Source organism: Pseudophryne corroboree, chromosome 4 (assembly GCF_028390025.1).
Source record: "Pseudophryne corroboree isolate aPseCor3 chromosome 4, aPseCor3.hap2, whole genome shotgun sequence".
NCBI lineage: Eukaryota > Metazoa > Chordata > Amphibia > Anura > Myobatrachidae > Pseudophryne > Pseudophryne corroboree.
The window spans coordinates 382,137,813-382,162,863 of NC_086447.1; the positions used below are offsets into that span (position 1 = coordinate 382,137,813).

The 25,051-nt window shown below is 40.3% G+C and overlaps 1 protein-coding gene across 1 annotated transcript in view; it reads right to left on the reverse strand.

Annotated features, from left to right (window-relative positions):
- Window positions 1-25,051, reverse strand: part of CSMD1 (CUB and Sushi multiple domains 1) — a 2,470,978-nt gene that overhangs the window by 690,154 nt on the left and 1,755,773 nt on the right. The window contains 2 exon segments of the mRNA XM_063916678.1: window positions 2,511-2,623; window positions 5,643-5,746. Of these exon segments, the coding sequence (XP_063772748.1) occupies window positions 2,511-2,623; window positions 5,643-5,746 (217 nt within the window).

The window sequence follows — 25,051 nt, forward strand, 5'->3', positions numbered from 1 at the left end:
TCACAGACTGCCACATTTCCTTCTTTCATGATTCAGGCATCTGGTATGCCTGGGCACTGAGGGGGTGTGGGAAAACTGTCATCATGGCAAGGACCAGAGTTCCATTTTCCTCATAAATAAACCTGGTATTTTTGCCATTGTGCATCTTCATGGGTGCAGGCCCAGCTGGATCCTCATTCTCCTCCTTCTCACTCTCCTACTCCTGCATCTCCTGCTCTTCATTACATCCCTCCTTCTCATTCCTAGGCTGCTGCATGATCATCATCTCCTGCTCCATCCTCTGCTGAAAACTAATTCTACTGAAAGCCCTAATGCTGCAGAAACTCACAATCTAACTCTGTCAGTAATACTCTCCCCTTCTTACCAAATGCCTGTCAAACCTATCAAAGGACAAAATGACCAAGGTGGGACTTATACGAGGGCTGTGATATACAAATCAGGTGAATTTTGGGTGCCAATGGGTAACTGTCTCTCAAACTATGCAAGTAGCATTCCAAAACTTGCACTGTGGTTAGTCAAAAACTTGCATGCTTCCTAGTGTGAATTCTTGTGAGAAGTTTCATATGAGTTACGCGAGACCCTTAAAACTCATACCGTGTTACATCTGGTTAGTTGTGGGAAAAACTCACACTTTTAAATGGGACTCAGACCCTATTTAATATAGCCCAATGTATGTACAGTATTTTTTCTGGAAATTTTATGTTTGTTTGTACATAGTAATCTATTCATCTAATGATTAGGGTTGTAGTTACAGTATTTTGCTTTTCCTGTACTAGCATTTGTTGCTATGAGCAGCCACCTGCTAGAGCAGCAGCAGTTTTTTTTCATATACAGTGTCATTTAGAAGTTAATTATTTACTTTTCAGTGCAAATATACAACCTGTACATTTTTTAAGTGCTTGTTTTTCAAAATTCAGACATTTTAATGTAGATTAATATTACAGTAGGATAGCGACATCTGTAGCTGGAGGAAAATTTTGCCCCAGAGTTTACTGTATTTTGTGTAGAATAAAAAAATATATAATCACAATTATAAGGGTAGATTATGCAGATTTATGAAAGCAAGAATTAATATTGTGGATTGGCACATGAATATTAGCTTCAAGGGGTAGACTATGACTGCCAATTTGAGTAGTTGAAGACGTTACCAATTTAATAGGAAATAAATGAGAATTTTATCTACAGCATGTCCAGTTAGACATAACCATAGATATTAAAGTAATCTGTACCCAGTTACTATTTTCAATGTGACATAATTTGTAAAGCTTGAGTGTTAAATGAGAAATTTATTTTCAGAAACATAATTATAGTTACTGCTGAGGGCTTTGGAAATGTGCGTAAAGCTTTGAAATCACTTTTTACCTTGTATGTCTTCTGAGTCACTGGGAAAACCTTAAATTATTGTGCAATGTTTTGTATTGTGTATTGTGAAATACATCAAGGTTCAACTTCATTTACAATATCTTGGCTTTCCAATATATGCATGGCTTCGACTATGAACCCATTGCCATTCCATACATAATTTTTTACATTGAAAAAATAACCATACATTGTGTTGGAAACCATCAATAGTTATTAGTGATGTTGACATTTATAAAAATACACATGACGGTTTTCTAATAAATCAGTGCAGTAGCATTGTGCCTCTGTTCCCTGGGCTTTCCCACTACCTCCACCAAGATGGGTGTGGTTCAATAGATCTACAGTAAAAAGATAGACAGTCAAATGGTCAACATTCAAAAGGCCGACTGAGTTAAAAAGTTGACAAGGTTAAAAGGTTGACATGAAACTGGTCAGCACAAGCTTTTTTGTGTCATTTCATATGTTTCACCAGATAAGTGTACCCTCACAAGCTCGATTCACTTGCCGCACTTTGGGCGAGGTGCCTCACTTTGTCAAAGCTGCACTTGGCACAGATTACTATTCCCAATAATTTTCTATGTGGTTGCTAAATTATGAAAAAGTTTTAAAAGATGTAAAAAATAAAACTTCTATCAACAAATTTTGTGTTGAGCAATGTCATGTCGACCGTTTGACCCTGTTGACCTTTTGATTCTGTCAACCTTTTGCATCTCGACTATTTGGGGTCAACCGATTGACCAATCTTTTTACAGTTCATCTATCAATTGGATACATACTCAGATAATTATGACATTTTGACATAAGACAACAAGTGACAAGGGACCATGTGAGCAGGAAGATGGCTGCTAGACACCATATGGATGTGTCCTGCAGCTTGTCAAGCAGTGGTTTGCCTCTCCAGGCACCCAAAAATCTTGAAGAATGCAGCCAGTTGCCTGGATGATGGTCCCAGTCACACACACCTATTTATGGCCCTATAATGAATTGCTACATACACAGAATTACAGAATTATTATATCTATAGGCATCCTTAACAGGTTTACATTTATATTGCCAAGTTACACTGGAATTACTGTACATATGTTTGTTTTATACTGTACATTCATATTGTTTAAAAAGAACTGTAGGAAAGACACATGGAAACAAACCTTGATATACAGCTTTAAATCCTGGTGACCCAATGCTGTCATCTGATTGTAGATGGAGCCAAATTTGGTTGGTCATGCTAACAATGAGATCCGGAACACTAGAACCTGTAAGACTGTATAAAACATAACCAAAAATATATTAAAAGTTATCAAATATATCATGGTCTAATGCATATTTTCACTAGTAAGATATTAAAAATGTAATGTCCTGAATGTTTCATATAAGAATTAGAAGTCTCTTGCAAATTTATTGTCAGGTTCTTGTATTATTTGTGGGTACAATAACTGGGACCATTGGGCTATACTGATGATATGGGTGATGTCTGGTATATGTATGATGCACTCATTGTGGATATTAACAATGTGGTGGATGGAACTGCAGGTCCATGCCGCCATATAAAAATAGGCCCATCAGAATGGCATCATGATGATGATGACCAGCCACCCAGCTGGCCCTAAAGTCAGCCATAACTCATAAGTATTAAAATAGTTTTTCTAGTTTACACAGAATTGTATGCAATTTTTGTATTTTTATGTAACTAGGGAAACAGTAGAGCTGGTAGTGTAGGAGTTGTACACACACACACACACACACACACACACACACACACACACACACACACACACTGATCACAGCTCCTCTGCATCTCACAGTAGGCCCTTGAAGATTTTAAGTTCCAGGCCTATGTGGCTCTGGTCTCTGGTATAAAGAAGAATGAATAACAATAGGAAGAAACAGTAATAAATACCTGACTGTAATTATCATCAACCCAATCTCTGAACAGTTGTAAACTGAGTCTGTATTTGCAGTGTTTAAACAGTAATGGAGAAGAGAGGGTATAGTCAGGAAGGTTCCTCAATGAAGTGGCCCAGCTGGAACTGGAAGGTGAATGGAATGGCACCAGTATTGGAGCTGGACTGGAACCTGGAGATGACCAGACTGAGACCATATTTGTAAATGGACTTGAACTGGGAGGTGACCACCTGGAACTGTGTAAATACACTACTGGGCTGGGCCTGATTATGCTTGATACCTTACTGGGACTGGCTGAGACTGGATTCTAGGTTGGGACTGGATGTCAGACTGAGACTGACATGACTGGTTGTGAGACTGGGTCTGGCACAACTGGATGCCATATTGGGACTGGCATGACTGAATATTGAGCTGGGATCAGTTGATGGATGAAAGACTTGTACTGGCTGTGCTGGATTCCAGACTGGAACTGGCAACAATGGATGCAGGGCTGGGACCAGCTGTGCTGGATTCCAGACTGGGTCCGGTGACACTGGATGCCAGGCTGGAACTGACACTATATACTGAGCTGGGATTAGTTGATGGATGCCAGGCTGGGACTGGCTGTGTGGATGCCAGATTGGGACTGGTGACACTGGATGCCAGGCTGGGAAAGGCTGTGCTAGATGCCAGACTGTGACCGATAACAGTAGATATAGGAGTTCTGTAGAGTAGAAGAGAGGACCACTGAGCTGACTACACTGGAAATGGTATATTTGATAGCAAGAACAGAACTGAGCAGGAGTCTGAATAGAACTAGCTGGAAACAGAAGATTGCATACAAAACATCATAGTAGTGTATGCGATATAGCCACTGGTGGGGAGTTGCCGAGATATTGCATGCAAGGCTGCATGCTATACCTCAGCTTAATGTATGGTCACCTTAAGATTTCCTCCAAATTATTGCATAATGTAATTCCATTGCCTTCCAGAGACTGGAGCAGCAAGTATTCCTGACCAAAAAGGTTAGCACATTACTGAATATGAATGTTACTGTAGGTTCTAAACTGATAAAATTGTGTCCTTTTCAGCCAGGTACAGTATTCCTCATTTACTACCAGTTAACAAAGTTAGACAATAACATCAGCTATCAGAAGTCTGACCTCTTTAATTTTGAAATACTGTCAGTGATTAAATAGCAACAGTATATACTCACTGACATTATCTCATATATCAGTATACTGTACAAAGTTATTTTTAAAGGTCACTTTCCCTTAAATGTGAATATTTTATTATAAACAAAGATCATTCATATGTATGTAGCCAAGTCATTATGGAAGCTATCTCATTTTATTCACCAGTGATTAGAGCAATGTTTGAAGAGACACATTTTCCGTGGAAATCTTGAAAGCATGCAATGAGTTTTAAGAAAATTTTTGAAGAAGAAAAGGTAAACTTTGTTTAAATAGGTATTAGAGAGAATAGTTTATGTCAAAATAAGAGATTTAAAGCATGATTCACCAAAGAGATTTTAAACATAATTTCACGATAAAATTATTTTTAACAAACATCACTCTACTCCAAGATAGTAAAATTGTGTGAGCTTCTTGCTGTGGTCGCTCTCATTTTTTGGAGAACTGACCTCCACTGATACTCGTGTTACATTTCTTCTAACACTTGCAATCTAGAAGAATTCAAATGCAAACAGTTTTTGTTCATTTTCCAAAACAGGAGCCAAACAAACAGATTTTTGGTTCTGTGCAATTAGGGAGCAATTCAATTCTTATATGGGAATTTAGTTCCAAGCAGAGTGCCCGGGAGTTATCCAGTCATATGCCACAATGGCCACAATGTCTCACAATAATGTGTTGATTAACCATGTTAAACTGCACCTCTCTGGCTAAGTGCCTGCAAGATGCAGCTGTCAGGTCACGACTGGCCCTGAAGCCCTACAGTACTTAACATATATTAATGCACTCTCGCGAGCAGAAATCAGTAAAAAGTACAGCCTTGGGGCTATTCACAGGACGTAATTGAATAGCTCCTGGGCAGTTAGCCTGAGAGCTACAGTAAATTCCAGAGTAAGGACTGAATTGTCCCTTTAGTGTCTATGCTGAATAATAAGTTCTGCTTGCACATTGCCTTCTTGTGTTTGTCAGCAGGGAACAGCCACAGTTAGAGCTCCAGTGGGAGTGAGTTGTACCATTCTATGTGAATCCAATACAATAATTGACCAACAAGATACGGCACAACACAAAACATTGGCACATTCAATGTTTTATAAAAATGGACACTTACAGTATTTTATTGTCACATTTTAATGTACAGTATATGGTATATTTATGAAAAATATTATGAAAGATTTGTGATTATTGCATCATTGCAAAGGCTGTACTTACACGTATAAAACTGATCTTGTGTCACCTACTTTTCCACCATCCCCTACAGTTAGGGTATCATAACCCCTCTCCAGCTCGAATACTTCAAAAGAAATCTTGATTACCTGTTTAAAAATAGATATATTTTCACACATACTAAATAGGTAAATAATAAACGCAATGACACAGAAACATTTTTAAAGCATACGAATGAGACATGTTTGTGATTCATGATGGGTCACAACACATCATGGAGTAAACTATCAGAATAATCAATTCCTAGAATGTACCTGTGGGCTGTGCACTAATACATGCAGATATATATCCTAATCCTATATGTTAAGGCAATATACTGTACGCTGTATCCTGAGGGAAACCATATAATATGTACAGTATGCTCTTTTTAACACAGCTTCTGTAGCCAAACTTAGTATATACTGTATATATTTGTTTCTACTGTATTATACAGTACATACAGTAGTGTGCAGTCTTTCTCAAGTTATACAGTATTTAATATCAGTGTGTATTTTTAAACATTATGGGACAAATTCAATTGTGCATGATACATAGTTGCGGGGAAAAAATTGGCTTTACCATAATTTTGTTTGGGCAATTCAATTAAAGATGTTTTTTTCTGGCAAAAAAAAAAAACAGCTTTTGCGCGAAACCAAACTGGGATAAGTTCCTGGAACTGTGTTTTTGCAATTTCCGCAGCAAAAACATGGCCCTTGGGGACTCTGTCTCGGTACCTCAGAAGGTTCCGAAAACAAATCTCCAATAAATGCTGTTGCTGGTAAAACACTTTGGGGCAAATTGGATAGACCCAAAGGGGTTAATTAGCTGAGGCAATTTACAGCATATAATCAAATCCCCCCTATATATTATAGTAAATATATTTTATGTTAACCCAATTTATTTATTTATCTGCTTATCAATAATGTTATTTGTAAGTATTTAAGCATTTTTAGTAAACTATAAAATTAAAATGTTATGTTAGTGTAACTGAATGGGCTAAGGTAATTTGTAAGAGTGTATTAATTAGTTAGTTAATGAACTAATTATTTAAACTATTTATTTATGTATATATGTGTGTGACTGTATTTTTTGCAAAATAGATTGGCAAGATTACTGTATTTTGTACCTTCTTATTGTGTGTATTGGAATGGATCTGTATTGGGTTTATGAATTAAAGATACAATGACCTGATAGATCTGTTTACACTGTTCTCTGTCATGACTGAATTTTAGAATCTTAATAAATGCAGAGCTAATTAATGAAGAATTCTTTGCAGTAGACATTGTTAATATCATCAGGGTTGCTACAGTAGCTACACTTCTTTGCCTTTAATGTCTTCACTGCTTAAGCTATCTGAGCTTCTCAATGGTTGTAAGATTTTTAAGCTCAGTGATGTTAACACTGGCAGCTGAAGTCCTACTGTCAAATATTATGTTTACAATGAAAGTAATGAAACATTTCTATAATAATCTCAGTAGACAAAAAAACAGATGCCTGTTCACTCCAAGTTACGTGGACAAACAATGGTCTTCAAGCTTAAAGCATACAGTACAAATCCTTTACTAATAACACATACAAAACTGAAGCAATTAAGCTATATACATTTAATAAGAAACAAGATGTAATTCAAAACAAAGTTTAAAGTACAGGTTCCTTAAGAAATATATCGTGGAGATTTACTAGAGACAAAATATCCTCTATATACAAACTGAGGAAATAACTGGAAGACAATAAGTAGAGCATCCCTTCTTGGTAAGAAAAAAAAATCTTAACCTGAGAGTATTTTTGTTCACATTACATTTGACATTACAGTTTCACACATTAGTTTTACATGAACCTGACTTCGCCTCTGCAGTTAGGATGTCCCGCTCTTTTTAATGCACAGTCCATTGTTTCCCACTAACACTCATTCCTCTCAGTCACACAAGTGGATAAGACTGTCTCATGTAGGGACATATTAACCACAAACCATATTTCATTCAGATGTAATTGAAAATATCACCACAACTCTCAAAGCATTAAAATAAAATATTTGCTATTCTGTACTGTAGCTGTCAGGACAGAGCTTCCAGGATACAGCAGGTTACATTAGTTACTGCTATCCCTTTGCTTCCAAATTCAGATTTGGTGAGCCTAATGCACATGCCTGGCTGTTGGGCTAGCCATGCATCAAGATGGGCCAGTCCAAGGATGCCCTCCATAAAAAAAACCACACTAGAGTAGCCCACAGGCTACTCAGGCTAACATCATCTGATGATAGTGTTAGTTACCAGTGCCAACCTCCAGTATGCTTTATAATATAGAGCTTGGTACATTTTTTATTATTTATGTGCCTTCAATGCATGTTTACATTGTACTTTGGCATTAACCCATTTATCACATCTAGTGTACGAGTTTAGTTGTGTTACAATATGTAATAGTATACATATATTAAATTATACTATTATATATTGCAACATTTTTATTTACTTTTTCTGGGACTAATATTACTGTATTAATGTTCTTTAATACTATGTAATGTGATTAGAAACAGTATTGACCATTCATGAAGCCTTAGATTTCTATTTTGCAGTCCATGCAAATTCATCTACGGTCCTCTAAAAATAGGTGCATGTGCAATTTTGAATTATGTTAAATACCTTACCTTTCCGGTGACAGATGACATTAAAAATAATTTTCATTAAGATTTTTTTGTGATTTGCTGCTACTCATACAGGTAGACATACATTATTTTTATGAAGCAGGTTTGTACATTGTAAAAGTTATTTTTAGATCCTACTACATTAACTTTGGTCTTACCTACCTTTGCTAATTTACACAAGTGTATCCCCAATTATACATGTAGTAGGTTAGTAAAAGTGCTATATACTGTATATATCTACATGTGGTATCAAGGCTTATTTATGAAATGCAAAAGTGAAAGCATGCAAGGCAAATATTCTGTTATTATGTCTTTTTGTGTTTATAGTTTGAATTTTGTTATTATTTGTATTGTTTTTGATGTTATGGATGCCTGAGTACACTCCCCCCTGTATACTGTACCAACACACAGGAAAAAAACAATATTTTGTGCACTGGATTATTTCTGTGAAAAATGTATTTTAGGTATGCATTGATAAATGTAATAAAAGCCTTACAACTGACAAAAGTTGAATTTAATAAAATGTGTAATATAAAAGTGGAATTTTCAAATGTGTCAATAGACTTACAAAGACAAATTTTGGGTTCTTGTTTAATGTTCTGAAGCTCAAGAAGAATGCGTACTACTGTAGGTGGGAAAGTAGGTGCACTTCAGAGAGTAGAAAGCAATAAAGAAAATACTTCTTCTTGGGATGCTAAGAATGTAATTAGAGGGAATAACAGCTAAGTAAACAGAAAGACCTGTAGTTGTAAATTATGCTTGTTGTTCTACACTCTTCACTCAATACCTAACTACATATTCCAAAGATTTTTGCTGTTAATTATAATTCAGTACATTTATGTATGGTTTAGTACAGCTCAAAGTATTTACAGATAATTATAGCACATTGGAATTTAAATCAAACAAAGTACTGGACATTCAAGAAACATAACACTGTACTTATACCATGCAAAATACACGAAAGCACAGGTGGATGAGGTGGGACCAGACAAGAAGACAATAAGTGAGAGGACACTGCTCATGAGAGTTTTCTTTAGTAGAAAAGGTCAACACTGAACTAAGTTTAACGTTCATGTTTTATTTTCAAGCTTTTCAAATTTGAGATTTAGTAGTCTTTTAACAGTAAATATTCTGTATACGGTAAATACAGTATTCTGTATATGGTAAAGGAAATTAGGTGTATCCACACATAAATCACTCTCATACAGTAAATATGATAATTCCATTTATTTAGAGTAACACATTATTTCCTAGCTTACACTGTTTATGTTTTATTATACAAGAAGCTACTGTATACCAAACTTAATTTTAAGATTAGCTCATTAACGCTATAAAATATGCCTCTTTTCATGCTAAAACTCCTTCCCTAATAGGTTCTTTGCTAGCTCTACTTCAGGGGTGGTCTGCAGTATGCTGCCGGCCGGGATCCCGGCGACCAGCATACCAGCGCCGGAATCCTGAACGCTGGCATGCCGACACATATTCTCCCTTTTGGGGATCCATGACCTCCCTGGAGGGAGAATAAATAGCATGGCATACATAGCGTGCCACTGCACCCGCAGCGTGGCGAGCACATTAAGCCCACAAGGGGCTCATTAGTGCTCACCCAGCTGTCGGTATGCCGACAGTCGGGATCCTGGCATTGGTATGCTGGCCCCCAGGATCCCATCTGCCAGCCACTCATACTACACCCCTATTTCAGGGCCACCTAAATATTACTGCAGCAGTTAGACTGTAATATTCTTAGTTTAAATTTGCAAGTTTTTTTACACAAGGTGCTACAACAGTCTTACCCCTATGGTTAACAATTCAGCAACAGTCCCACTCAGTGACAGATTTGCCACAAGGCAACCTAGGTGCCCAGCTGGGGCCTGGCAGGTTCCAAGGTGCCCATTGTCAGGCCCCATGAAATCTGGCCTGTCCATAATTAAATAGTACATACATACAGTTTGTTGTCAGGGTTTATTTTGTGTTAGCAAAACATGCATACTTGCCATTTTCAGGTTCAGGTTTTAAATACAGTAGTTTTTGTACTTGAGCAGGAATGAGGAAACTCGCTAGTACTGGGGAGCAGACGAGAATCCTGAACAAAAGCGCAGATTCTAACACAAACAAAATTTGAGCCAGGGCATGAACTGGCAGGACGTGAGCTGGCTGGAACTGGCAGGACTTGAGCCGGGCTGGAAACCGGCAGGACTTGAGCTGGGCTGGAACCAGCTATAATCAGGAAAAATGGACCAGCTGGGACCGGGTAACTGGACTGTCTGGGACCGGATAAACTGAACCTGCTAGGACTGGGTAACTGGACAAGTTGGGACCAGTTAACTGGACCAGCTGGAACTTGGATACTGTCAGCCCAAAAAGCAGAAGTGACTGCAAAATATATCCACTGTACTGTACCATATGAATGAAGTGTAAATGGGTAGGACATGTACACTCTGCTCCTGTTCCTGTAGTTGTCCTACTTAGTAAATAGGTGTCCATAATTCAAAATATAAAATTGTCGTAGTAAGCGGCTATTTTAGTATTTGGTTATCATCAAATGAGGGCTAATAACCAATGAATAAAAAAACACAATTAGGCGGGGGGGGGGGGGAGGGGGGCATTACTGTTGTGCTTAGGGGCACCCTCACCCCTAAATCCTCCCCTGGCACTAGGAATCCACATACAGGTGACAAAAATGAAGCTTGGTCAGTGACGTTGCTCGAGGCAATTGCATGTTGCCTGAACAGGGCTTTAATTACCCTCGCCTTATGCTGATTTGATGATTGAGTCATGGGGAAACTGCAATGCCAGAGATTGGTGAATTAAGGCTCAGCAACTGATTGGTAAATCGAATCAAGTGACTACTGCTAAGATACCTATTTGAGGAATAGCAGACAGGTGAACAAAGTGTCATTGTGGCATCCAGTACCTAGACTGTTGTGTACATGCTGGGGAACATGGGGTGCAGCAATGACAGTGACAGCATCATAGTACTGCACACAGAAGAGCTGGCATAACCTCTGCAAACAGGCACACAAGCACTGTAGTTACCAGCTAATCTATGATCACTGCTGAAATCTGCCCATTTGCAGATTGCTGAAATCTACCCGTCCCTATTGCATAATCTACTTCTGACTCCACTATCCCTGTGTCCACTACCATATATACCCTTGACCCCACTAACCCTGTACCCACTGCAATTCCTAACCCTGACTCCACTAACCTGGTGCCCACTACTATATATTCCCTTCACTCAACTAACTCTGTGCCCACTACTATATATTCCAAAGTCTACTCTAACCCTGTGCTTGCTGCCATACCTAACCCCACTATACCTGTGCCAAATAATATATATATATTTATATGTATACACACACACATATATATATATATATATATATATATATATATATATATACACGTACACACACAGTGTATTTATTATATATATATACAGCTGACTACACTAACCCTGTGTCCACTGTTATATATACCCCTGTATTCTCTAATCCTGTGCTCACTGCCATATAGCCATTTAGGTAGAACAGATGGTGTAATGGTTAGCATTACTGCCTTACAGTAATGAGGTCATGGGTTAAATTCCCACCATGGCCCTACCTGTGTGGAGTTATTATATTCAAACTGTGCTTGCATGGGTTTTCCCCAGGTACTCCAGTTTCTTCCCACAATTCAAAAATATACTGGTTAGTTAATTGACTCCCAATAACCCATGGTTTGTAAGTGTGTACATGCACATGTGTATATTGCAGACTAGATGGGTCAAATAGTTTATATCCACCATTAAATTCTATGTTTCTACATATGTTTCTATGGGTAATGCAATGCGCTCTTGAATTATACAGTATATATTTATATACAGTATGGATGCATGGATGAGAGATGGTTGGGTTTGATGAATAGGTGGGCCTTGAGAGCTCATTTAAAGTTTTGTAAAGAGGTGGAGAGCCGGACAGGGAGATGGAGAGAATTCCAGAGGTAGGAAGCAGCAGAGGCAAAATCTTGGAGGCAAGAATGGGAGGAAGTAATCTGTTGGCATGAGAGGTGACATTCATTTGTGGATTGAAGAGGGCAGGTGGGAGTGTGGAGGGAGATGAGATCAGAGATGTACATGTGACAGGAAAGGGTGTGGGCTTTGTAAGTGAGTGAGAAGCTTGAATTGGGTTCTGAAGAGGAAGAGAAGCCAATGTAGAGCTTGTAGGAGAGGGGCGGCAGATATAATACATTTTGAGAGGAAGATGGAGGGCAGATGGAGTGAAGAAAGGTAGTCATGGAGGCCAGATAAAATGAGTTTACAACAGTCCAACCTAGAGATGACCAATGATTGGATGAGGGTCTTAGTAGCATCCAGGGTAAGAAATGGTCTGATCCTGTAAATATTTTTGAGATAGATCAGAACTGCGAAACATACTGAATGTCTGGTTTGAAGGAGTGGGAAGAGTCAATGATGACTGAAAGTCAGTGAACGTGTGGGCCATAGGAGATGGTTGTGCCATTGGGATCAGTATTATTATTAAATTTTATTTATAATGCGCCACATGTGTTTCGCAGCGCCGTACAAAGGACAGTACAGGGAGACAAAACATAGCATTACAGTAAATAAATAACAGAAATAGAGTACAGGTAACATAGACCACCACACATTCTCAAGAAATAATACAGCTAAGATGTAAGTATTGAGGGAGTGATCATCGTACTACTAGGGGCTGGTGGCCATAGATAGAGATGAGCCTTTACTAGCAGGGTAAAGATGGTCGTTGTATGTAAACCCTGCTGTCGGGATCCCGGCCATAAGTATACAGACAGCGGGTTCCCTACCACGGGTATACTGGCAGTGGCGCTAGCATAACACTAAATGTTAGTGGAAGTGGGAAAGGGGGTTGGAGTCATGAGAGGAGATGAAGAAGGAATGGTCAGAGAGGTAGGAGCAGTGCTGTAAGTATGGCGGTACGGGGTGGTATGGCATACCTGTAAGAAAATCCCAGCAGGTACGCTGTACTGCTGGGCCGCCACCTTGAGGACACTGGGTGTTGGAGAGAGGAGAGCACAGCATGCACGTCTCCTCTCCTGCCTGCGAGTCCCCTGAGTCCGTCAGCAGCGACGTGCACTGAGCCAGTTCATGAGCCAATCAGAGGTGGCGGACCAGCAGCCAATCAGGAGCCACTGCTACCAGACTGTGAGACCTAATTGGCTTGTGGACCATCATGATTTCAGGAGACCAGACTGAGGGAAGGAGAGGGACAGGAGAAGCGTGTGCTGCGCTCTCCTCTCCCCAGCAGCAGGCCAGCAGCAGAAGATAGTGCCAGCCCCAGACAGCAGCAACAACGGTGAGTTACACTGCTGAGGCATATCTGGCACTGTGCGTGCATATCTGGCACTGTGGGGGCATATCTGGCACTGTGAGGGCATGTGTATCTGGCACTGTGGGGCATATCTGGCACTGTGGGGGCATGTGTATCTGGCATTGTGGGGGCATATCTGTCACTGTGGGGGGCATAACTGGCACTGTGTGGGCATGTACATCTGGCACTGTGGGGGCATATCTGGCACTGTGGGCGCATGTACACCTGGCACTGTGGGGGCATATCTGGCACTATGGGGGCATATTTGTATCTGGCACTGTGGGGCATATGTATCTGGCACTGTAGGGGCATATCTGGCACTGTGGGGGCATATCTGGAACTGTGTGGGCATGTACATCTGGCACTGTGGGGGCATATCTGGCACTGTGGGGGCATGTAGCTCTGGCACTGTGGGGGCATAACTGGTACTGTGGGGGGCATGTATATCTGGCACTGTGGTGGCATATCTGGCACTGGTGGCATATCTGGCACTGTGGGGGCATATCTGGCACTCTTGGGGGCATGTGTATCTGGTACTGTGGCTGCATACTGGCACTGAAGGGGCATATCTGGCACTCTGGGGGCATATGTGTATCTGGCAGTGTGGGGGCATGTGTATCTGGCACAATAGGGTCATGTGTATCTGGTGCAGTGGGGGCATATCTGGCACTGTGGGGGCATATGTGTACTGACACTCTGGGGCAATGTGTATCTGGTATTGTAGGCGCATATATGGCACTACTGGGGGCATTTGTGTATGTAGCACCGTGGGGCATTTGTGCATCTGGCACCATGGGGCATTTGTGCATCTGGCACTGTAGGAACATATCTGGCACAGTGGGGGTATATCTGGCACTGTGGGGGCATATGTGTATCTGGCACTATTGGTGTCATACGTGTATCTGGCCCCCCATATGTGTATCATGCCCCCATTTTCATTGGCTACACACCATGTGGCATTTGGTCACACCCATTTTTATGAAGGCACACGCACACAGTACCTATAAGACATTTTTTTCTACTTGCACCACTGGGTGTGAGGATAGCTAAGAGTTGGCAGTTTCACATAGACCAAGTAAGTGAAGGCTCTGCAGGAGGAGAGGGTAGTCCACACAGAATCAAAAGCAGTAAAGGGGTCAAGGAGAATGAGCAGAGACTAGCAAGGAGGTCATTACTGACTTTTGTGAGGGCAGTTTTAGTGGAGTGGACAGGATGGAAGCCAAACTAAAAAGGGTAAAGCATGGACTGTGAGGAAAGAAAGGCAGTAAGGCGGTTGTAAGATATTTATCAGTTAGATATTGTATAACACCTGATGTATAATGGGCATTTTTTTAAATCCAAAAATATTGAATTATTTTTCTAGGATAGATTTATATTTTTGCTTATTCCACACTACCTATAAAGGTATATAGCCCAGAAATCATAGAACATTTTATATTTCCACTAGAAGTACTGTATATAACACTATTTCAATATTTAAATGATTACTAATACTTTAATACTTAATTACTTATTAATTTATTTTTGTTTAAGGTATGACACTACATGCATTACAATGCTTCCTCAATACATTTATTTCACTATCAGTAATTTTCTTCATGTAACAAATATTGTCAAAAAGGTTTATTCACCAGTTGCTAAATTGAAATTGCATAATGAAGAACTGCTGAGAAAAAGATCAACTTTTCACTTGGCAACTGAGAGAGCTGCATTCATCTGATACAGTATGTTTCAGAATACCTGTTGCTTTATTTATGCAGTTTTAATGAGATCTTCTTGCTGTTGTATTCCTTGAATATTACTTTACAAAATATTCAATAAAAAGGGACTTTAAATATATGAATTAGTGCAAACTGCTAAAATGTTGTTTGTGGTATTCTTAAACACATTAAACCTGTGACCCATACTACAGTAGGTCTAGGAAGCATCTTCTGGACAGGACCTAATATAATTACAGTACTTAGGTATATTATTAAAATATTTATTTTTTGTGAAAGTAGGTATCTGTATAAAAAATATTTTAAAAATATATTACTAATGACCCACCCTTGCTTCGCACGGGAGCAATCTTTGTAAATCCATTCTCTCTCTGTCATTTGACAATCAGGATTTTTTTTCTTGGTCAGTTAGTTTATTACGGAATAAACAAATTCTTTTAACATCCGATGTACCACGGCCTACAGATGTGTTCTGTTTTATCTTTGCTGTGGGAGGCAGTGTGTCACAGCGCTGCCGCTATGCACAGCATGACCTCCCGCAGCCAGCAGCTCCCCATTTATTTCTATGGATAGCAGAGAGTGTGCATGTGGATGCTACCACTATTGCCCCTGGCTGCCCCACTACAAGTTACCCATAGTGAATGACCTCTGCTGGATACAATATATATGTGGATTGCGCTTCCTCCACTGCCTCCCGTCTGCTGATTACTGCATTGGTAGTGGGAGCGTGCTCCCCACTACCATATGTTGTGCTGCAGCATTGTACATGGACACACCTGTATATTTACTTTCTGTCTTGACATAATGGTATTACAATATTTACAATTAAGGGTCATTCCATGAAAATTGTCTTTTTATGTAACATTTGTTACCAGTTTTCATGACAAGCTTTGCATCAAAATTAAGGCATATCATGTACCACACAAACAACATTTACTTTGCACAAAATATTCAAAATACATGCTCAAAAAATATATTTCACATGAAAAATATTTCAAAATGTAATATTTATTACCATTAAATGACCCTGTACTTAAAGAGCTCCTCAAAGAGAGATGTGATGATGCAACAACCAACTCATTTACTATGGACAAGTGCCATGTATACATGTGCCTCTGATTGGCTCCTCCCTTTTCAGCCTCTGGTCGGCCCCTACCCCATCTTCTACCAGTTTAGCCTACACCTTTTGACTTAGGTTCCTTTTGGATAGCATTTTTTTCTATAACTGGGTCATTCCACATCAATTCAACACATTTTTTTTAAATCTACCTTACAATCTCTAATTGCAATTAAATCTGGTATAATAAATCCTGGCATGGGTGTAAAGAAAACACCCAAATCTTAGGCTGGGTCCCAGGAATTGTTTTTTTGTAGTGGTCACCCAGAAATATTGCTGTCTCTCCATGTTCTTCTTGTGTTGAGAAAGTCAAATCCATTCCTGTAATGTTTTCCTCTGCCCAGTCAAAAACTCGTAGTGTAAGAATCTGATTATCATATGGTTATTGCAGGCTTGCTTGAAAATGCCACCTGTGCCATCTACACCACTGCAAGGCCCTTTCCAATATGCAGTTGCTGAAAAATGCCACTCATGCTATCATAAAGATGATTTTGGTATAGTCAAAGTTGACAACATTTTTCTTGTTCGTAAATTATATGGCTCACCGATAGAAGTAGAAAAATATTTTATGCTGGTTTCTCAAGTGTTTTGTCTACAAGAATTTTGAGTTTCCTCTTGAAGCAGTAGACTGCTACTGTGTTGTGGTCCAGACAGTCTGAAATAACAACATAGCTAAGATGCCCAGTTTTGTTTCTGCTTTGTAATACACCGCAAAGTCTGAAACTTTTAGGTTATCTTTTATATGGTTCATGAATGAACTTTGTTGTTTTGTTGTTAGTATTAATATACAGTGTGCCTGATTCATGTTTGTAAGACAAGTAAAAAACAAGCAACTGGGCAAAGCCATACTGCACTGCAGGTATGGCAGATGTAATGGGTGTGAATTAAAAGATCTTCAGTAAATGGGTCAAAATGTCAAATTGTATGTTTCACCATATATTAGTAGAAACATATACCCTCGCTCACCCTGCTTCTGGCAAAGTGGCTGGCTCCACTACCACTGCACTCACCACAATTTACTATTCCCAATCGTAGACCGCATGGATAGTAAATCAAGCCGAAATAAAAAAAAAACATGAAAAAACAAACAAAAATGTGTAGACCAGATATTTACCTTTTGTCTACTTTTTGACCATGCCTTTTGTCTACCTTTGACCATGCCGTCCTTTTGAAAATGTCGACATAATAGGTCAACCTCATATGGTCAACATGCATTAACTGTCAAACTTTTAACTGTCAAACTTTTCGTCTGTATACCAATGTAACGTGCAGTGAGATTTAGATTTGGGTGGGTTATATTATTTCTGTGCAGGATAAATACTGGCAGCTTTTGCATGTAGTCCACAAAAACTGTACAGCTTTATTTTTACACTGCAATTTAGATTTCAGCTTGTACACACCCCACCCAAATCTAAAACTCTCTACAATTGTGATTGCTGCTGCCATCTCTATTTGGCTGTTCGACCCACTAAGTTCACAGTTCACACATCAGCGTCCTGGACAATGATTCTAAGTTGCAGAAACTGTCTACTGCTTAGCCCCAGCCACAATTTTTTCTACAGTACTTCTAATCCATTCAACATTCTCAACATATACTTTACCTAACCATGACCTATTCTGCAACAAATGCTCTATAGCATTGTGCAAACTGCATCAAAATTCATCCAGTGGTTCTTGAGATTAGCCCTAACAAACAGACAGACTCCTACTGGAGACTTTATTTTATACTATGCAGAGATTTGATAATATTTAAAAGGTTTGTACAAAGAAGAGAATATAGGGATCTCTCCGAAAATGTATATGTTAACAACCCATCATTCACTAAGTAAAATAAAATAATAAAGTATATACGTTAATTAATAACAAACTACTGGTTTATTGGCTATATAATGCAATACAAATCCTCAAAATGTTATACAGGTTGAGTCTCCCTTATCCAAAATGCTTGGGACCAGAGGTATTTTGGATATGGGATTTTTCCGTATTTTGGAATAATTGCATACCATAATGAGATATCATGGTGATGAGACCTAAATCTAAGCACAGAATGCATTTATGTTACATATGCACCTTATACACACAGCCTAAAGGTAATTTTAGCCAATATTTTTTTATAACTTTGTGCATTAAACAAAGTGTGTGTACATTCACACAATTCATTTATGTTTCATATACACCTTATACACACAGCCTGAAGGTCATTTAATACAATATTTTTAATAACTTTGTGTATTAAACAAAGTTTGTGTACATTGAGCCATCAGAAAACAAAGGTTTCACTATCTCACTCTCACACAAAAAATTCCGTATTTCGGAATATTCCGTATTTCGGAATATTTGGATATGGGATACTCAACCTGTATAATAATCACCTTCTTTATATATCATATAACAAAGTAACAGCTTTATAAGACTTGTCTAATAGTGCAAACATAATAGATCCTCTAAGCAGATGCATATAACAATGTTTAAATGTGCTGTAGCTCAAATCCTTCAGTCATTTCTAAAACACTATATACAGTACCAGTAATTGATTTTGTGATGCATAGTACAGTATATAGGCCCTCATTCCGAGTTGTTCGCTCGCAAGGCGATTTTAGCAGTATTGCACACGCTAAGCCGCCGCCTACTGGGAGTGAATCTTAGCTTCTTAAAATTGCGAACGAAAGATTCGCAATATTGCGATTACACATCTCGTAGCAGTTTCAGAGTAGCTTCAGACTTACTCGGCATCTGCGATCAGTTCAGTGCTTATCGTTCCTGGTTTGACGTCACAAACACACCCAGCGTTCGCCCAGACACTCCTCCGTTTCTCCAGCCACTCCCGCGTTTTTTCCGGAAACTGTAGCATTTTTTCCCACACGCCCATAAAACGGCCTGTTTCCGCCCAGTAACACCCATTTCCTGTCAATCACACTACGATCGCCTGAGCGAAGAAAAAGCCGTGAGTAAAAATCCAAACTTCATAGCAAATTTACTTGGCGCAGTCGCAGTGCGGACATTGCGCATGCGCACTAAGCGGAAAAACGCTGCGATGCGAAGAAATTTTCCGAGCGAACGACTCGGAATGACCTCCATAGTGGCATGCATAGGACAGGTGGATTTAGTTATACATTAGCTGAGCTCTGTGCCCTACAGTACCTACCAATGTTTGTTATTCTCACAAATATAAAGCTTTGTAGATACAGTTGGAAACTTACACTGCTGCACTTTAACTGCAATCATGATTGCTGCTGCCATCTCTATTTGGCTGTTGGACCCACTCAGTTCACACAGCAGCATCCTGGACCATGAGTCTAAGCTGCAGAAACTGTCTACTACTTAACCCCAGCCACAATTTTTTCTACAGTACTTCTATTTCATACATTATCAACATATACTGTACCCAGGGCCGGTGCTAGGATGTTCGGCGCCCTCCTGCAAACTATCAATTTTGCACCTTTCTACAAATACAAATGTGACCGATCTCATCCTCAGAGCTGTAACTAGACATTTTGTTACCCCCCCCCCCCTTCCTCCTCAAGATCCATAAATATAGGGTCATAAAAAAAGACAAAATATAGGGGTGTAAAATAATTATGATGCACAGTATTCCATTATTCAAAATGATGCCACACAGTAGTACTACTTATATACATTATGTCAGGTAGTGCCCCTTATATACATTACGCCAGATAGAGCCCCCTTTTACATATTGCACCTGGTAGAGCCAGTCACACATTTTTCCAGGTAGAGGACCCTTTTACACATTACACAAGGTATAGTCTCCTTTTGCAATGCCAGGTAGAGTCCCTTTTACACATTGTGACAGGTAGAGCCCCTTTTAAAATGCAAGGTAGAGCCAGTCACACATTATTCCAGATAGAGCACCCTTTTACACAGTGAGCCAGGTAGAGTTCCCTTTTACACTTTGCACCAGGTAGAGCACCCTTTTACACATGCCACTTCCCCCAGCAGGGGAAAGCACCAAAAATATAGGGGCCACAGAATAGTACCAATTCACATTACACTGCACAGTAGTGTTCGCTAGTCACATTACACCACATAGTAGTGTCCGTTAGTCACATTATACTGCACAGTAGTGTTCGAAAGTCACATTACACCACATAGTGGTGTCAGTTAGTCACATTACACAGCACAGTAGTGTTCGCTAGTCACATTACACTGCATAGTAGTGTCCGTTAGTCACATTACACCACACAGTAGTGTTCGCTAGTCACAATTCACTGCATAGTATTGTCCGTTAGTCACATAACACCACACAATAGTGTCCGTTAGTCACATTACACTGCACAGTAGTGTCCGCTAATCACGTTACACTGCATATTAGTGTCCATTTGTCACATTACACCACACAGTAGTGTTCACTAGTCACATTACACCGTATAGTAGTGTCACATTACACCACATAGTAGTGTCTGTTAGTCACATTACACCGCACAGTAGTGTTTGCTAGTCAAATTACACCACATAGTAGTGTCTATTAGTCAAATTACACTGCATAGTTGTGTCCATCAGTCACATTACACTGCACAGTAATGTTCGCTAGTCACATTACACTGCATAGTTGTGTGCATTAGTCACAATACACAGCACAATAGTGTCCAAGAAAAAAAAGCCTGCTGACAGCACAGCCAGGGGTCAACCTTACATAAGATGCGTCTGCAATGTAATTGCGGAAGCATCAGGAGGCGTCACTACACATGCTCGGTACCTATGCTTTGTGCAGGGCGGCCCTGAGTATGTGCAGAGATGAATGCAGATCCGGCTGCATATGCAGCGATCTGCATTCATCTCTGAATGACCCCCTATGCCAGGTACAGCCTTCATTCCCTCCACAGGGCGGCCCCGGTACCTGTAGGAGGTCCTGGCTCGGACGCTCCTCCTCCTCTCCCTTCTCCTCTGATTTCTCGCAGGCTCCGTTACTCCAGTGGCTCTGTAGGATGTTGTCAGTGACAAAGAGAGGGGGAGGGAGTGGGTACTAATTACTTGGGCCTAGGACTGATGGAGGGGCTTACTGGGCAGCAGAAGTTCTCATCTTGGCAGCACAGCACATGCTGCATTGTGCTGTGCTGCAGTGGGACAGAGAGGCTGCTGCGTTTGCTGAGCCACTGTGTGTTCCTGTATGGGTGAGTGGGGGAAGTGTGATCACAGTGATCACACTCCCTCCTTGAATTGACCATGGCTGAGGGGCTCAGGAATCAGGCACTGCATCTACCCTGCTTGGCACTGCAAATACTTTTTATAAAATTATTTTTACCATAAAGGGGCGTGGTCATGGCTCCCGCAGTTTGGCTACACCCCCAACCCTCTAGGCAGCTCGGGATGTCAGTGGCAGTGGCGCTGTGTGTGGGTTGAGGCCACACACTGCATGCACTCTTTCTGGGGAGGATGAGGGGGAGGGAGCCATGCTGCAAGCTGCCAGTACCACTACCTGTCATCCAGTGTGACAGGCGCAGTGGCAGCTGGGAGCAACAGGGATGCAGATCAGGGAAAGACTGAGCACTTCTTCAGTTTGGCACCTCCCTGAACTGCATCCCTTTGCTGAGCGGCTAGCGCCTGCTCTGACTGTACATACCCATGACCTATTCTTTTTAAATTTCCTTATCCTCCTTGCAACAACATTGACCTAGCTTTCTCCCTTGGAGTCTACATTCTCTATGCAGTAGCTTTATCCTCTGTCGCAATATCCTCCATATGAAGTCCTCACTAACTATCTATTTTCTCCTCTGCATTTTAGTTTGGCTCTTATTTATCACCCACATGGTCCAGGTACCCAATTCCTTGAAAAAGTTAGTCCCTGGCTCACTTATTTCCAATCCTTTGCCAAACTGGCAATTTCTGCTGCCAAAAATATTTGGGGCTAAATGTAATAGCCTGTGAGAAGCAGGAAGTGAATAATTTTGTGCGAGTCTAGATGTACTTTTAAAGTGCCAATCATTTACACTGTAAAACCAACTTGGTTATGCTGTGTAAATGATTACAGCTTTAAAAATATGGCCAAAGTTGCAAGAAATCCCAAAAATTTTTTGCTTCTCGCTGGCTTTTTCATTAATCCCTTTGTCTAATCTAGTGGACTTCAACTCCACCTACTGTGATGGAGACTCTTGTGACCTTGTCTCTCCAGCTTCTGCTCCATCTCTTGGTTAATCAACTTGGCCTCCGACTTCAAACCACAACCTCTTTTCCTTTAGCTGCACAGTACCTTATCCTTCCCCCTTCAAATCTCCCCAATCCAATTTTCATTTTCACTAAACAAATTACTACTCCTGTTTTATTCAGGCTAACTCTTTCCACAATAAACCAGTCACCACAACACTAGACATATCAGCTCCGGCCAGCACTGCAGGATATTACCATCACTGTATAGGTCACAAATGAGGACCACTGCCCATGCAAGTTACATGAGAATAAGGAATATGAATGTAGGTGTCTCGCGTTGGGTATGGTATGCCGGCGACTGGGTCCTAGCAGTCAGCATACCGACACCAGAATCCTGGCTGGCAGAATGACGGCAGGGGGCGAGCACAACAAAGACCCTTGCGGGCTCACTATGCTCACCATGCTGCAGGCTCCGTGGCTCACTGCACTCGCTAGGTTCTATTTCCACTCTATGGGTGTTGTGGACACCCAAGAGTGGGAATAGCCATTGTTAGATGGGATTTCGGCTCTAGGCATTGTTAGTGGTTTGGATTCCGGAGTCGGTATCCTGACCGCCGGGATCTCAACTGTCAGCAATGTAACCACATCCCAGTGTGGCTTCACTGTGTGCACAAAAGATGCTCAAAAATGCAGTACACAACTCAAACACAGTACAGTAAATGGTATGGTGGCATTCCCAAGTTGACTGGGACTGTGAAATGCAAATAAAACTAGATGCACTAGCATATCATTGTTAATAAATATATCAGCTGTCTCCACTTCCCAAGCACCAGATGTTTTGGTAGCACCCATGGTATTGATAGGTGTCATTGGTTTGTGATGGCAGTCAGTCCACTTAATGATTAGCTTAACCAATAGTTGGTTAATTAACCATGTAGAACATAGGATGTGAGTCAACACAGGGTTAATGCAGCAGGTACAGTACACAAAGCAGAAACATATAGTATAATAGGTCCATCAAGGAGCAAGTTAATGCAGGGGTTGTGTGGCATCTATAGAACATGCCTGCAAATACATTCAGTGGTGAAACTCCCAGAGGTGGTGGTACAGTGGTATGTACAGTGGTATACACAGGAAACATAGGTTTTCTAGGCATGGTCTCCCTCAGGAGATACTCAGGGACACATTCTAGTCCTATGGAAGCAGGGCCAGCAGCAGAAAGTTTGGGGCCCCATACAGTGATATCTCTCGGGCCCCCTCAGTTGAGCAGTTGAGATATATATATATATTTATATATAAATGTGTGTATTTATTTATTAATACGCAACAGAATTTGCATTATATAAGAAACTATGTATATATTTATACAAATATATAAATCTTGAAAAATAGTGGAGTTCAGAGCCACATGTGATTCACTCCTTAGTAAAAAAAAATTGGATTTTTATAAGATTGTTAAAAAATCCCTATGGTATAGGGTGTCAGCTAACCCTCAAATAGATAGCAGTGGTAATATGCTAGAAAATTGCTATGAGAAGGTAGAATGAGGGTACCTAGTGACCACTGGTGTTAATATTGTGAAAATATAGTAAAAAAACTTCTTTAATTTTAAAATATAACATTATAGTTTTATTACAGGTAAAAAGTTACATAAAAATACATAAAAAAGGACTAGAAAGATAAACAGACCATAAAAATGCACTATATTTGAATAAAATACATGTATCTTTAAAAGAAATATGTAAGTATAAAAATTGAGGTGTATAATGAGGGTCATTCCCAGCTGTTCGCTCGCTAGCAGATTTTAGTAGCATTGCACACGCTAGGCCGCCACCCTCTGGGAGTGTATTTTAGCTTAGCAGAATAGCGAACGAAAGATTAGCAGAATTGCGTATAGAAAATTCTTAGCAGTTTCTGAGTAGCTCGAGACTTACTCCTACACTGCGATCAACTCAGCCCGTTTCGTTCCTGGTTTGACGTCACAAGCACGCCCTGCATTTGGCCAGCCACTCCCCCGTTTCTCCAGACACTCCCGCGTTTTATCCTGGCACGCCTGCGTTTTTCCACACAGTCCCAGAAAACGTCCAGTTTCCGCCCAGAAACACCCACTTCCTGTCAATCACACTCCGATCACTTCAACGATGGAAATTCTTCGGTCGGACGTGAGTAAATCTACTAAGTTTTGAGCTAAAATACTTAGCGCATGTGCACTGCGTACCATGCGCATGCGCATTTTCACCTTAATCGCTCCATTGCGAAAATTGGCAACGAGCAAACAACTCGGAATGACCCCCATTATCTTTTAAGGTGCTGGAGGTCACAGTGAGGGGTTCCCGACACGTTTTGTCCAAAGACTTGAAAATATTTACTATATTTTCACCATATTAACACCAGTGGTCGCTAGGTACCCTCATTCTACCTTCCCATACAAATATATAAATCTGTATATCTCTCCTTCCTCCCCCCCCTACACACCACAGTCTGCGTATCTC